Here is a 15,251-nt window from a genome sequence, read left to right on the forward strand (position 1 = left end):
GGCCTGGGCACCACACGCTTATTATCCTCGTCCTCCCGCAGTCTGGGAGGTCAGAGTCCACACCACAGTGTGGGCGGGGCTGCCTCCTTCTGGAGGCTCCGGGACAAGTCCCCGGGCTCTGGCCCCATATCGTGCAGCTTCCGCGGCCGCAGCGCGCCCCTTTTGTCCCCCCCCCCCCCCCCCCCGGCCCGAGCCGTGCTGCTGACCAAGAGCACCACCTCGACCTGCAGCAGGGCTGCGGCTCCTCGGTGCGGGGCCAGGGCTCTGTCCCTGGGGAGCCGAATGGCTCGATGTACATAGCCGGACAGAGGCCACCTTGGCCAGACGCGGGATGAGCTTCTCCCAAGGAGGACTCCCAGGGGCACCTTCACCTCCGGAGCAGAGGCTAGCAGGGCCTCACAAAAGGCTCACTGGTGATTAACGCGACACGGGTCCTGATCAGCCCCGTTCCCCCCATCGAAGAGACTGGGCCAGGGCAATAAGGTAGCTGGTGGGCAGCTCATGTTAAAGAAATCAGGAGGTGTGAGGGGTCGAGTGTGTGGAGACAGGTCAAGACTCTAGTTTCTTCACCCCATATCCTGGCTTGCTTTCACCCATGCAAAGCCACTGACCTGCCCTCTGGGAGGCCAAGCATGAAAGTACTTTGAGGTCATCAGATTGCAAGGTGCAGTTGGCAGTGCCCCTGACCCCTGCTACCGTGAGGCCCCTGGGGAGCGCTGGGCCCACCCAGTAACCCCAGACAATCTCCCGGTCTCAAGATCCTCCATTAGTCATGCGGTGCCAGTCCTTTGGTCCGTGTAAGGTGACACATCCACAGTTTCTGAGGACGAGGACAAGGACGGCCATCACTCTGCTCTCTCCAGTGCTCTCTCAGTCCCTTACAGGCTTGAGTGGCCAGTGCCCTGGCAGCAGCTCAGGTGCGGGCCCCCTCGGAGCCTGTGGCCCCTCGAGTCACAATGACGAGGCCCACGGGCTCTCCTACATACGGTTCTCTCTGTCCTCTCCCATCCCCCCCCCGCCGAGGAGCCCGAGTCTCCCAGTGTCCCTACCATGGGGTCTTCTGGCAATCTCGAGGTCGCCCCTGCCCCCAGCTCTTCCCCAGGGGACACGACTGATGGCGCTTCTGAAGATCTAGTCCCTTAGGTGTTTGACACGGAATGTGGCTGGAAGTCGTAAATCAAAGGAAGGAACGGATTTTGTGTCACCGTGTCACTGTGTCATCATCATTAGAATAAAACGTACAGAGGCCCATGTGTTCCGCATCCACGTGCTGGATCCTAACCCCCAAGGAGACGGGGTCTCTCGGAGGCACTAGGTCGTGGGGTGGAACCCTGGAAACAGACCCCAGAGCCTCTGTCGCCTGCCCCCCTATAGGACACAGCGGGAAGGCCCTGAATGGGGCTCCTTATGGAACCTGACCGCGGGTGCCTCCCTGCTGGGCTTCCAGCCTCCGTGGCTGTGAGAGCTCCAAGCTCTCAGCCCCCAGGCCCTGCTTCCTTATGGCCACCTGAGTGGTCTGAGCCTGAAGGAGCCTGCTTTCTGCGTGAATCTTGCTGCCATGGGGGAGGGGGGCTGGTCTGGCCCATGAGGCGATGCACTGGCTGACACCCCCAAAAGATGTGCTCAAGATGCACGGCTTGAGGGTGCAGGGCTGGACCAGAGCCTGGTGACACACCCAGAATAATGGGACCCGACGAAGCCAGCGCCCCAGGCCCTCTCAGCGGGCAGGTGGGGCTGGCCCTGTGGTCTCCAGCTGCCCACACCCCACGCCCCCACCCTGCGTGTCTGCAGTGGGACCCTCCTGTCCTCAGAACCAGCCAAGTTAGGGAGTCAGGGGGTCACCCAAGGAGGCTCCCGTGGTAACACTGTCCTGCACCTGTACCCACCCAGCAGCGCCACTCAGAAGCTTTATTGTCCAGTTAGGACCTTCCAGAAGGTCAGTCCTATGTCACAGGGTCCTTGCCCCAGTCACTGGTGATGATTCGTGGACCTGGGTGACTGTGGTGAGATTTCCCTGGTGCCTTACCCGACATGCATCCCAGCCCTGCTCTCGTGGGAATCAATGTCATGACTGACACAGACACACTGGTTTCTGTGTCTCGTCTCAGAACTCACAACGGTCTTACACAATGACCCTGTGGCCACGTCTAGCCCTCATCCCCAGGGAACTGGGCTCTTCACTGGCCCAGGGAATGGTCAGAGCAGGGCGCAGGCTGCCTTCTCACAGGCTGTCCTCTGGGGCACCTGCCCTCCCAGCATCCTGGTCCCTCCCTGGACAGAACAGCAGGGCCTTGGTGATGCTTTATTCGGATCCCCAGATTGTCTGTCCCGTGTGGTCACTAACAAGCTGCAGCTGTGTCCCCTGGGCTCTGTCCCACTGGCCTGCACATGGGCATCCATCACCTCCCCCTCTTCCCCTCCTCTCCCCCACCCCAGGCACCAGATCCTGCTGCTCCCCACCCACCCCTTCCCTCCAGAGTCTCCCCATGGAGGCAGGGCAGGGAAGCACATGGGCAGGTGGACTGACCTGCTGGGCTGTCTCCCAAGTCCCATCTGCACTGCCTTGGGGGGCCCACGTGTACTGGTCGGCCAGGCCCTCTGCTGTGGCCCCCCCGCCAGCTGACCCCACATAGTGGCTGCCTACCCCTGGTGCCTCCCTGCCTGCTCACCCGTGTAGACCTCGGCAGTGGGGCTCCGACCCTTTCTGGGCAGCCGCCCTGTGTTACAGCCTCACCCAGGTGCTGCTCCCTCAATGCTGTGCTGAGACCCAGTGGACACCTTCCAGGTGAGTGGAAGGTATGCAACATGATGATTTCATCTGGGCGTGGACTTTGGAACAATCAGCACATGAGCTTAGCTAATACTTTAGTGCATCACACGTTCACCGAGAACACTTATGATCTACTTCCTAACGGTTTTCCAGGATGGAACTGTGCTGTGAACCATAGTGTGACCCCCAGGGTCACTCATCTGCTCCAGCATCTGCCCAGCACCTGGAAGCCAGCGTATACTCTGTTTCCAGGAGTTCAGGGCTTCCAGATTCCGCCTACAAGTGACGTCGGAGGCACTTGTCCTTCAGGCCACCGCGGTGTCACCAGGGCCAGGGTGTGCTTCGTATGGCTGAGTGACAGCCCACTGGGTGTGCAGGGCGCATCTTTATCCGCTCCATCGTCGGCTGGCTGTAGGCTGTTACCGGGTCTGGACTGTTGTGCTTTATGCTGCTATGAACTTGGGGTGCAGGTACCCCTTTTGTGCTATAGGTAGCTTTAGGGTCTCCACGTGATCCACAGCTGGGAGTGGGCCCAGGTGGTTAAAAAGCTGCCCTGTGGCTACAGGGAGAGGCTCAGGCACAAGTCCAGGCACCAGGGGGACATCAGAGGCCCTGAAGGCTGCAGGGCTCCAGAGGCTCCTAGTCGTGTTCGAGGGTCAGCCTCTCAAAGAGATGCGTGCCCAGCCCAGCCTGTGAAGCTGAGCCGGGGTTGCCCGTGTTCTTGATGCATCACAGAGATGGACGGGGTCTGTGCGGGCAGCACCCAGGGCGGGCAGACCCACAAGGCCTGGTTCCACCTCTTCTCCAGAACCGGGGTGCCTTCCACAGCATCCTGCGTTTGACCCCATTCATCCTGGCACAGCTCCCTCCCCCCCCCCCCCAGCTCTTAGAACAAGTGTCCCATGCCCTCCAGAGCCTGGTCTTGCAGTAGAAATAGGAGGCCAGGGAGAGGGAGGTGTGGGAACCCGCAGGTGACGTGGACGAGGCGGTTGATGGTGGCCTCCACCTGAGGGGAATAATTCTGAGAGTCTGGAAGCTCCTGGGTGACTGGAAATCAGAAGCTGAACTCAGAATAGGGTGCACGCTGGTCCCAGGGAGGCTAGTGGGAGCCTGGTCGGAGAGTGTCTCTGGGCCTGATCTGTCCAAGCACTGCCAAAGCAGAGACGGACAGGCAGGACCTCTGGGCGCACTGCCCAGGTACCTCTGGGTTCTGTGTTTCCTTTCTCTAGCTGTGTTCCCAGAAGTAAAATTGCTGGATTATGTGATTGTTTCACTAACTTTCTGAGGCTGCTCGTCCTGTTTTCCAGAGTGGCTGCACCCGCATGCATTCCCAGCAGCCGTGCTCTAGGGCCTCCCTTTCTCCGCGGCCTCGCTGACACTCGCTATCTCTTGTCTTCTTGATGGAAGCCATTCTGACCGGTGTGAGGGGCATCTCCTGTGGCCCGACTGCAGGTGTGGGGCACCCTCACAGCCCCCCTGTGGGATCCTGCCTCTTCTGGCCTGTGTTTGGCCCAGGGTTCTAGGAAAGGTGGCTGGCAGGTGATCATCCCCAAACAAGGCTTTGGGGCAGGCCAGGTGCTGGGGTGCAGGCTGACCCCATCCTGAGGACTGCAGTCCCCTGCCCTTCCCCCCACCCACCCAACCATGAAGTCCCTCCTGGTGGCTCCTCTGGGGGTGGGTGGGCTGGGGCGGGGGGACCCTAAGGTTTCCACAGCTCCTTCTTCCTCTGAATCCTGTGGCTGGCGGGCATTTCCAGCACCCTGTTCCCCATGGAGTCCAGGGAAAGCCACCTGCATCTGCAGCCCCCTGCTGGGGCTTGCAGGGGGCCACCCTGTGTGTCTCTGTAGCCAGCAGCTCAGTTTTGCCTGTTTCTGAATTTGGTACAAATGGAGTCCTATTTCCTGTATTTGCACCTTGCTGCTGTAGTTCACTGGCCCTGTGGTTTGTGAGGCAACCAGGAAACCCCCCAGTTATTCCTTCACTGCAGGCAGCTTGGCTGCTTTCAGCCTGCCCTCCCGTCCCCTCCCTTACCCCCTCCCCTCCCTGCCACCCCTTCCCTTCCCCCTCCCTCCCTTCCCCGCCCCATCTCTTCCCTTCCACCTCCTCCACTCCCCCTCCCTTCCCTCCCCTCCCCATACTCATTCTCCTCTCCCTTCTCCCCTGTGCTCCTCCTCCTCCCCTCCTCCCTTCTCCTCCCCCTTCCCCTTACTCTCCCCTCCCCTCTGCCCTCCACTGCTACAAACATCTGTGTCTATGAACACTGGTGTGGGTGCACCAGAGCACCTTGCCGGGACAGGGGCTGTCCGTGTCTTGACTTTGTCATACATTGGCCCATAAGTTCCCTGGGGGATGGTGCCCTTGGATGCACCTCATTCACCAGCATGTTCACCCCAGGCCGGGATGGGCCATAGGGATGTGTCCTTGTTCATGGCCGGCCCCAGGCAGAGTGTCACTGCCTCAAGGGCAGGGGTCCTGCCTGCCTCGCTCAGCCCACCCTGCCCGGGAGCGGGGTGGGGCGGCTGTTCAGGAGTGGTGTGTGGCCACACTCCGAATGCACCTGCGGGACCCCTCAGCTCCAGAGCAAGGCTGTTAGTGTTGTGATGTGAATTTCTTCAGAGCATTCTTCCGAGTCCCCCTTCCCCAGGCTGCCCCCACCATGTGGGGCAGGGCCACGCAGGACGCTTTGCGTGGTGGCTGTGGTGACTTTCAGCCGCAGCACGTTCCCCACCCCTCGCCCCCTAGAGAGCCCCACCTGTCTCAGGAGGGCAGGCTCCCAGGGCTCCTGGTTTCTCACCTCCTTTCATGGCTAATTTTCCTGTAAACCGTTGCTAAGAGGATGTGTTTGGTATCCAAGTGTAACATTACAGTTGTCTTCCCACCTGGGCGCTTGGCGGGCCTCAAGGGGCGGGCAAACATTCCTGTCCTGCTTTTCCTTTCTAGGAAGGGGCAAGATAACGTCAGAAAGCAGGGCCTGTGCCCTTGGGACACATGGGCCAAGATTCTTGTGCAGTGTTGGCTTGGGATCCTACCTACCTAACTGTCCTTTACTGTAAGGGACTGCGGATGGCATTTCAGTTGAGATGTGACAATGACTCCCTGAAGCAACTGGTTTCTAGGTCTGTGTTTATATGCATCTGAGTTTGAATCCTGCCTCTGCCACTTGCTAGTTGTTTGACCCTGGGCAAGTTAACCTCTCAGTGCCTTATTCTATAAAACAAGATAAAAATAGTGCCCACCCCTTTGTGAAGATTAAATGAGTTCAAAGACATTAGGAGGGTCCCTAGAACATAAGTGCCCAGTAAACATTGGGTGGTATCATCATGATCATTATACTTGGGTAAATACGAAACGATTTTTATAGAAAGCACCATTTTTGCCTAATTTAAAGGGAGAGTAAAGGTTTGATAGAGATTGAGAAAGAAAGAGAGAGATGGAAGAAGGAAAGGAGAAAGGGATTTATTCTAAGTGACTGGCTCGCATGACTGTGGGGCTGATAAATTTGAAATCTGCAGGGTGGGTACAGGGTGGAGCCCTGGGGAAGAGCTGATGTGTTGCAGGTCGAGCCTAAAGTCAGTCTTTTTTTTTTTTTTCCTAAAGTCAGTGTTGAGACAGAAATCCCCCTTCCTCAGGGGAAGTCAGTCTTTGTCTCATCAAGCCTTCAACTGATTCGATCAGGCCACCCACACCAGGGAGAGTCTGCTGACTTACATATTGATCACATCTACAAAATACCCTCAAAATGACATCCAGCCTAGTGTTTGAGCAAACATCTGGGTGCTGAGGCCTGGCCAACCATCACAGAGGGCTGCAGACTCAGCCTTGAAGCACCACTGGAGTGAGCAGCTCAGTCCAGGGAATGGCACCAGCCAGAGGCACTTCAGGAGCAAGGGTGGAAGGCCTGGAGTTCAGGGAAGAAGCTGAGTGTGACGGGAGGAATCCCACCACAAAGGGCATGGGAGTGAGTGAGAGCAGGGCTCAGGGAGTATGTCTTCCCCTCCACTTAGTTTTTGATTTAAAGATGGGATAGGCTCACCGTGGCTCTCAGCCGGTGACCAGCAGCGTCAGCATTGCCTGGGATCCTGTAGGACATGCAGGTTCCTGCCCCCACCTCAGGTCCACCTGATGGGAAACGCTGTGGTGAGGTCAACCAGCCCTTGTGGCTTCCATTGCATCTCAAGTTTGAGCACTGCCAGAGTACACTTGTGTACTTAAAAAGGGGTTGCACCAGGTGAGGGGGAGGTGGAGATGCCTGGGGAAGGGGGCGGAGGGTTGAGGGAGTGTGGCTGGGGGGCCAGTTAGGGCCCAAGAAAAGTGTGGGTGCCAAGGACAAGTGTGGTGGTTGTTGCCTTTGGGACAGGGGGAAGTGGGTGCCGCGCACTGCACTTGGGGAGGGTGGGGCCTATGCTGTAGACACTTAGGTCTCTGCCTTGAAGTCCAGGCAAGTGGTGTGAGGGAGTCTGTGTGTCACCGCAGGGTTTGCTTCAGGCCGGGCAGCCCAAGACAAGGGGAGGCCCACTGTTTGCTCCCGGTGGCATCTTGCTGGACACCTCTGTTCAGTGGGCTCTACTTGAACCATATGAAACTGCTGGTAGGCAGGTGGTTCTGATGAAAGAAGGAAGGAAGGAAAGAAAGAAAGAAAGAAAGAAAGAAAGAAAGAAAGAAAGAAAGAAAGAAGAAGAAGAAGAAGAAGAAGAAGAAGAAGAAGAAGAAGAAGAAGAAGAAGGAAGGAAGGAAGGAAGGAAGGAAGGAAGGAAGGAAGGAAGGAAGGAAGGAAGGAAGGAAGGAAGGAAGGAAGGGGAGGAGGAGGGAAGGAAGGAAAGAGAGAAAGAAAGAAAAGGAAGAAAAGACAAAAGCAAAAAGCAGCTCCATTTCAGTTACCCCGCACCTTCCAGATGTGGCTATTCACCTTTATTTCAAGTTGTAATAGTGAGTTTCCAGATCTTTCTTGCCCCCCAGGCCCATGACGGCTCCGAGGCCAATGCTGTGTCGCCCTTGTCCGCTTACTCCTGGGGCTGGGCTTGGTGCCCTTATCTTCACAGGAGCTGCAGTTTGAACCTCCGCCGCTTCCAGCTTGAATTCCCAAACCATTGACAGACCCAGCGCCTCTCCCTGAAACACCCCTGTAAGGAAGGGCCTGCCACCTGCAGTGCCAACCACAAAAAGGTGCAAGCCGGGGTGAGGAGAGGCCCCATGCGGGCCCGGAGGACACCTGTTCCCCCAGGCCTCAGGTGTGGCCGCCATGGCGCGCACCACGACTTGCGTCTGCGGCTGCAGGGCCCTGAGGTGTAAAATGCACCAGGTGGCTTCGTGCCAATCACGGCAAGGTTGGAGGGCAAGGTCGGAGGGCCCGGCCAGCGCCAGCGTGCAGCGCGCTTCCCTCCCGCCCCTGCAACCCCAGGCGGGCAGCGCGGCTGAGGGAGCTGGCGTCCACCCCGGGCCCAAAGACCCACAGGACCCACGGGGATCCAGAGGCCTGGGGTGGCGGGCAGCATGCGGCGGCGTGGGGAGCGCGCTCTCGGCTGCTGTGGCCTCTGCACCTGCCCGAGGGCAGCCGGAGGTAAAGGGGGGGCGCGGCTCAGTGCCCCGTTGGTGGCTCCTCACCTCACCGTCTGTTTGCGCCCCCCACAGCTCCTCCTTCCTCTCCAGGGAAGGCAGAGACCCCGCTGCTAGGGACCGGGAGCAGGTTGTGCCTTTGCGCGGGGAGCACAGTTGGTACTGTGGGGGCCCCCAGCTGGCCGCGGGGATGCGCACGCAGGGCCCCCCCAGGTGACCGCGGGGATGTGCACGCAGGGCCCCCAGGTGGCCTCGGGGGGCGCGTACGCAGGGTCCCCAGGTGACCGCGGGGGTGCACACGCAGGGCCCCCAGGTGACCGCGGGGATGCGCACGCAGGGCCCCCAGGTGACCGCGGGGGCGCGCACGGAGGGCCCCCAGGTGACCGCGGGGATGTGCACGCAGGGCCCCCAGGTGACCGCGGGGATGAGCACGCAGGGCCCCCAGGTGACCGCGGGGGCGCGCACGCAGGGCCCCCAGGTGATCGCGGGGATGAGCACGCAGGGCCCCCAGGTGGCCGCGGGGGTGCACACGCAGGGCCCCCAGGTGACCGCGGCGGCGCACACGCAGGGCCCCCAGGTGACCGCGGGGATGCGCACGCAGGGCCTTCAGGTGACCGCGGGGGTGCACACGCAGGGCCCCCAGGTGACCGCGGGGATGCGCACGCAGGGCCCCCAGGTGGCCGCGGGGATGTGCACGCAGGGCCCCCAGGTGACCGCGGGGATGAGCACGCAGGGCCCCCAGGTGGCCTCGGGGGCGCGCACGCAGGGCCCCCAGGTGATCGCGGGGATGAGCACGCAGGGCCCCCAGGTGGCCGCGGGGGTGCACACGCAGGGCCCCCAGGTGGCCGCGGGGATGCGCACGCAGGGCCCCCAGGTGGCCGCGGCGGCGCACACGCAGGGCCCCCAGGTGACCGCGGGGATGCGCACGCAGGGCCTTCAGGTGACCGCGGGGGTGCACACGCAGGGCCCCCAGGTGGCCGCGGGGATGCGCACGCAGGGCCCCCAGGTGACCGCGGGGATGCGCACGCAGGGCCCCCAGGTGGCCGCGGGGGTGCACACGCAGGGCCCCCAGGTGGCCGCGGGGATGCGCACGCAGGGCCCCCAGGTGACCGCGGGGATGCGCACGCAGGGCCTCCAGGTGGCCGCGGGGGTGCACACGCAGGGCCCCCAGGTGGCCGCGGGGATGCGCACGCAGGGCCCCCAGGTGACCGCGGGGATGCGCACGCAGGGCCTCCAGGTGGCCGCGGGGGCGCACACGCAGGGCCCCCAGGTGGCCGCGGGGATGCGCACGCAGGGCCCCCAGGTGGCCGCGGGGGTGCACACGCAGGGCTCCCGGGTGGCTGCGGGGACACGCGAGGCTGGCGCGCTGCTTCCGCTTCCGCCCAGCAGCCCCCCTGCCGCAGGGCGCGCCCCCTTGGCGGGGCGCAGGAGCCAATCCCGGGAAGGGAGGCGCGGCCGTGCCCCCTCCCCACTCTCTCGACCCCACCCATAAAGCACCTTCTGCCGCGGAGGGAAGCTCGCTGCAGAGGGTCACTTGTTCTGTCAGAGGATGAGGTTCTGGCTGAGAAATGAAGAGATGGCTCTGGAAGCGATGGTGCAGAGGCTGACCGCGGTTTGCAAGCGCACTGGTAGGAGGAGCTGCCGGCGCGGGTCTTGTGTTCCTAAGCCTGACATCATGTGTTCGGTCGTGGGGAGTGCGACAGCCTCCGCGCCCTTCCCCATTAACGTGGAGGGGAAGCAGACATGAGGGGCACCTGGCGGGCCGCTGGCGGGGCTCCGCGGACGGTCGGCTGGGCTAGGTAACGTACCGCACCGGGCAGGTGCAGGTGCCGCGCGAGCCCGGGCGGGGCACCGGGGAACCCATCGGAGCCTGGGGCCTCCAGGGCCGGGTCGGTGTGGGGACGCTGGGGCTGTCACCAGCTGACTTCAAGGAGCTAAAATCTGGATCAGATATTTCTTCTCTTCCCCAAATATTAAATCCTAAGACAAATGCTTGAACATGGTGCGGGTAGGGGGGAGTAGCATCACTGGACGTTCATTTTCTGTCTCAGTTAAAGGATGACTTAAAATGAGTTTGAGGAGCAGTTTGAACGGATCCCTTTAGGTCTGAGAAAACGCTGAGCTGGCAGCGCCCTGCTATTGGCTTTCCAGGGGCCACCCCTGGGTTTCCATGCTGCACTGGGAAGGCAGGGCACCTGCACTCACTGGTTGTCCTTGAAATGAAGAGGAAATAGCCGTATGTCATTAAAAGTAAGTGGCCACCTTTTTGCCGGACGTTGCCGGATGTTAGTTGTACATCACTACCTCGTCGGCGTCTAAATGATACTTTCCTTGAGAGGTTAGATTCCGTGGCTGGGCTTAGGCGTGGTGTCCTTCCTCCCTCTCTCTCATCAGTGGGAGACCCCACGGGGCTTGGAGAGCAGAGCCATGGTTAAATCAGGGTCAACATCGTTGTGTGTGTGATGGTCTAACCAGATTTGGGGGGACATTCAGTGTTTAATGGTGATTTTTGTGATTAAAGCTACTGGATTTATTACATATGGGTCAAAAGAAAATAAAGCCATTGTATGCCATTTGCGTCTTATCCTCAGAAAGATAGCTCCCTTTTTCTGGAACTTGGGTGCGTTTTGCTCGGGTGTGGGGTATGGCCTGTGTTGTGGGGTGAAGTGCACGGTGGGTCACAGACTCACAGGAGCACCCCTACCCGCCCTGCAGGGGGAGCCGGAGGCTATGCCTGCTCTTCACGCCTCTACTCCAGCTTTGGAGTCAGAATGACGGAGCAGGAACCGTTCCAAGAGTGATGTCATTCCCTAGGTTTTAGGGATGGAGGTTTCTCTGTGAGCTCGGAAAGATGCATGTGCATTTAGAATTGTAAAAAGGCTTCTGCGAAGAGCAGGAAGGATGGCTGCTCCCTGAATCGTGCTGCGAGCCGAGGCTTCATGTTGACCAGGACAGCCTCGCTCTGAGCAGCAAGTCCCAAACGTGCGTCCTTTGTCACATCTGTGCTACCAACAGCTGCAGATTTCACCAAGTCTCTTTTAAATCCAGGTTAACAGACATCCGGCTTGATGAATACCTGGTATTGTTTAGTCGGGGGAGAGGCAGCACCCCTGCCTGTGTCCCATTAACACCATCAGCTCCCTCTGCGCATGTTCATTTTCCATCAGGCTGTGTGCTGGCCCCACTGCGTGCAGGCTCTGGAACGTCGAGTGGGCTGTATCCTGCACCACTGATGCGGTGCCACCCACTGTCCGGGGGGCACACACACCTTCCCTTGCAGGGTCCGGAATGTAGGTCAGCGTCAACCAACTCACCAGCCAGGTCCAGACCCCACGGGCGTCCTTAGGAACTGCCCATCTGTGCCAGAGCCGCTCTTCCCCGGGGGTCACAGAGACGATCTGCCTCCAGGGTCACGGGTGGTTCGTGGCACACGTGGCAGGATGCAGGTCTGCATCTGGTGTAGTGACTTGGGGCTGGCGGCCCGACCCTGAGGACCAGGTCAGAGCTGAGGGCTTGCACTCAGGGACCTTCCAAAGGCTTCTCATCTGTTTCCTTCCACGGCTCCACCTGAACTGACAGGTGGGCCTCTTCGTCTGCTGGTCTGGACACTGCTGCCTTGCGCATCCTTCGGGCTGGTGCATTGCTTCTCAGCGTCTGCATGTCAGGGAGGGTGGAGCTGTCATGTGGTCCTGAGCCTGGATCTGCTGACCAGGAGAACCGAAGTTTATGTGTCTGGAAACTGATCATTCATCACAAAGCCAGGAGCAGTTTCCAGTGGCAAAGCTCCTCTGCTGTGTGTGGTCTCCCTTTCCAGCATTTTCATTATTTTGTTTTTTTCTTTAGATTCCCAGTAATTGGTGAGAAAGTCAGAAACACTTGAGGTGATCGGTCTGTAGTTGGTTTAAACATGTGCTGGATTCAGAACACTGGTCCTCCAGCCAGGGCCTCTGAATCTGGAGGGAATCATCACAGACTCCTGTCCCCCACTACCCGCCCCAGGTTTCTGACTCAGGAAGTCGGGCAGAGCCTGAGAACCTGCACTTTCCGGGTCTCCAGTGATGGTGATGGCACTGGTCCACGAGTCAACCTTGGGGAATTATCTTAAAAATCTCATGCCACCTTCTCCACCCTTTCATCTTGAGCATGACCCTAGCTCTTGTCGTGGGTGGATAATGATGAAGGTGGATAGATGGATGGATGAGGGTGGACGGCCAGGTGGGCAGGTGGGCCAGACCAATGGACCGTCTTATGTATATTGTGCCTTTTGATCTGTACGGCCACTCGGAGGCTTAGCCATCATGCCCATCCTGCATACAAGACAGTAAAAATATAAGTTCTGTCCTATTTGAAAGGCTGAATGGCCCTCAGTGAGGACTGGCACGTTCATGTTGTGCATCAGAGCCTGCACGATGGGTCTGCCCCACACCTGTGGTCTTCAGTTCTTCCCCTAGTCAGTCCTGGGAGGAGGAACCCACCCCCCCTGGTAAGTCCTGGGAGGAGGACCCCACCCCCTGGTCAGTCCTGGGAGGAGGACCCCACCCCCTGGTCAGTCCTGGCAGGAGGACCGCACCCCCTGGTCAGTCCTGAGAGGAGGACCCCGCACCCTGGTCAGTCCTGGGAGGAGGACCCATCCCCTGGTCAGTCCTGGCAGGAGGACCGCACCCCCTGGTCAGTCCTACAAGGAGGACCCCACCCCCTGGTCAGTCCTGCAAGGAGGACTCTCCCCCTGGTTGGTCTTCTAGTAATTGCTCTCACAGGCCCAGTGACCATAATTGGATGCCTCACCTTGGGGAAGTTGCAATTTTTCTGGATTGCCTCAAAGAATAATGCTAGAGACAAGAAGAGCAAAGAGGTATGAGGGGGCAAATCAGCTCACTTCTCCTGGGCAGCTCAAGGGCTTAGGCCCTGCTTCTCCCTGCTTGAGTAGGAATAGGACACTCTTAGAATTCACTTACCTCCTTCTTGTTAGGTGCGTGCTTTTTTATTTTCGATGTTCGCTTGGTGTGAATATATAAACAGACCGATGAGTCACACAACCATGTGCTCTTCTACGGAACTTAAGATCTGAAAAAATGATTTTTAAAAGATTGTTTTTTAGTGAAAAGAGTTGTGTTTACTACATAGGTATCAACGCAGAGTTTTGTTTTGTTTTTTTTTTTTTTTATCTCTTTAGTTATTACTCTTTTTCCCTAAATAGAAGACAAGTGTCTTATGTATATTGTGCCTTTTGATCTGTACGGCCACTCAGAGGCTTAGCCATCATGCCCATCCTGCAGGTGTGCAAACAGAGGGCCCAGTTAGGTCAACAGCAGGACTGGACAGTGGCAGAGCTCATAATGGACAGTCCCTGTTCTGCGCATATACCTGAATATTCCTGTCATGCCAGAGAGTCTCCAGGTTGCATTAAGCTTATGGAAAGCTCCACAGAAGCAACGGAGGTGAGTGGTTTATGAAGGGGAGGTAAAAGGTGAAGACGCTGCCTACTGCCTGCTGCTGGCACCCAGCAGGTCTCAGCTGGCCAGCTTGTTTGTGAGCATGTGGCGTCCCCTACCCCTGCCACTGCCCCAGGGCCTCTCTGGAGGAGCCGTCTGTTTGCTGCCCCCTTCTCCGTGGGTCAGAGCACCCCTCAGCTAGGAAAGAGCCTCCTCTCGCCTCTCCTCTGTAGCTGCCACCTGGTGGGGGGCAGAGGGCAAGGGGCCCGTCCCTGGGGCGGGCATCACATCTGGACTGTGTCACCAGAATACTTCTGGAAGACAGAACCACGTGCTGCTGTCACCAAGAATCCACTGGGTGGAATGCTGAGGGATTGGTCCCTGACACTGTCTGATGGCCACATCTGTCCCTCATGACCTAGAGCCAGTGTGAATTGTCTGACCAGTCAGCCCATGACACGGCAGGGCAAGACCCCGCAGACCACAGAGAGGAGCTGTGCCCCGCACCTCCCCACCCAGCTTCTGTTTGCGCAAAGTTCTATAGACTTGGTGTCTGCTTGGGTTAATGTGTGAAAATAAGTAGTTAACCCAGAAATGCCAAACATACCCTATGAATTCTTTATGTAATATTTAGTTTGGGGAAGTGTCTTCTGCGTGTAATGTGGCTCTTTATATTTGCACTGTGGGGTCTGAAGCCCCTGGTGTGTGAGGTGGGGACAGCCCGGAGGCCAGGGGGCTGGGGCTGGGGGAGCAGGAGTAGAGGGTTCGGGCCCACACATCTGTCAGCCCCGGTGCAGTAAGGAACCACAGGTGAGCAGCTTCTCTCCCACAGTCTGCAGACTGGCGGTATGAGGCAGGGCTGAACTCTCCTGAAGCCTCTCCTACAGCATGCAGATGGCCGTCTTCTCCGCGTGTCCTCACTCGGTCCACCCTCTGTGTAGCTGTGTCTGATCCTCTTATAAGGACCCGGGTCATACAGGAGTAGGGCCATCCTGGTGACCTCGTTTTGTCTTAGTTATGTCTTTAAAGTCCCCATCTCAGAACAGAGTCACATTCTGAGGTCCTGAGGCTGGACTTCAACACATGGAATGGGGGGCGAGGGACACCATTCAGCCCCTGACACCGGGTTGGATATGAAGTTGGGTCATGGCCCCAGCCTCAGCTCAGACTCTGGGAAATCAGAGCCTCTGAGACTTGTAGGCAGAGCTGTGGTTTTTTGTTTTGTTTTGTTTTTAATAAACTTATTTTTATTGGTGTTCAATTTGCCAACATATAGAATAACACCCAGTGCTCATCCATCAAGTGCCCCCCTCAGTGCCCGTCACCCAGTCACCCCCACCCCCCGCCCTCCTCCCTTTCTACCATAGTTCATTTCCCAGAGTTAAGAGTCTCTCATGTTCTGTCTCCCTTTCTGATATTTCCCACTCATTTTTTCTCCTTTCCTCTTTATTCCCCTTCACTATTTTTTATATTCCCCAAATGAATGAGACCATACA

The 15,251-nt window shown here is 58.5% G+C and overlaps 1 protein-coding gene across 9 annotated transcripts in view; it reads left to right on the top strand.

Annotated features, from left to right (window-relative positions):
• The window catches only part of MCF2L (MCF.2 cell line derived transforming sequence like), a 132,579-nt gene that overhangs the window by 26,293 nt on the left and 91,035 nt on the right, over positions 1–15,251 (top strand). The window contains exon 1 of one of the 9 annotated variants that reach the window (XM_025441311.3): positions 9,688–9,951. The exons of 5 other annotated variants lie outside the window; for them this stretch is intronic. In XM_025441311.3, coding sequence (XP_025297096.1) covers positions 9,873–9,951 — 79 coding nt within the window. In that variant the 5' untranslated portion in view covers positions 9,688–9,872. Of the gene's footprint in view, positions 1–9,687; positions 9,952–9,972; positions 10,123–10,549; positions 10,574–15,251 lie in introns of those variants that run through there. 3 more of the 9 variants (XM_025441304.3, XM_025441308.3, XM_049099175.1) reach the window with 3 other exon arrangements.

Source organism: Canis lupus, chromosome 22, assembly GCF_003254725.2.
Source record: "Canis lupus dingo isolate Sandy chromosome 22, ASM325472v2, whole genome shotgun sequence".
Lineage (NCBI taxonomy): Eukaryota > Metazoa > Chordata > Mammalia > Carnivora > Canidae > Canis > Canis lupus.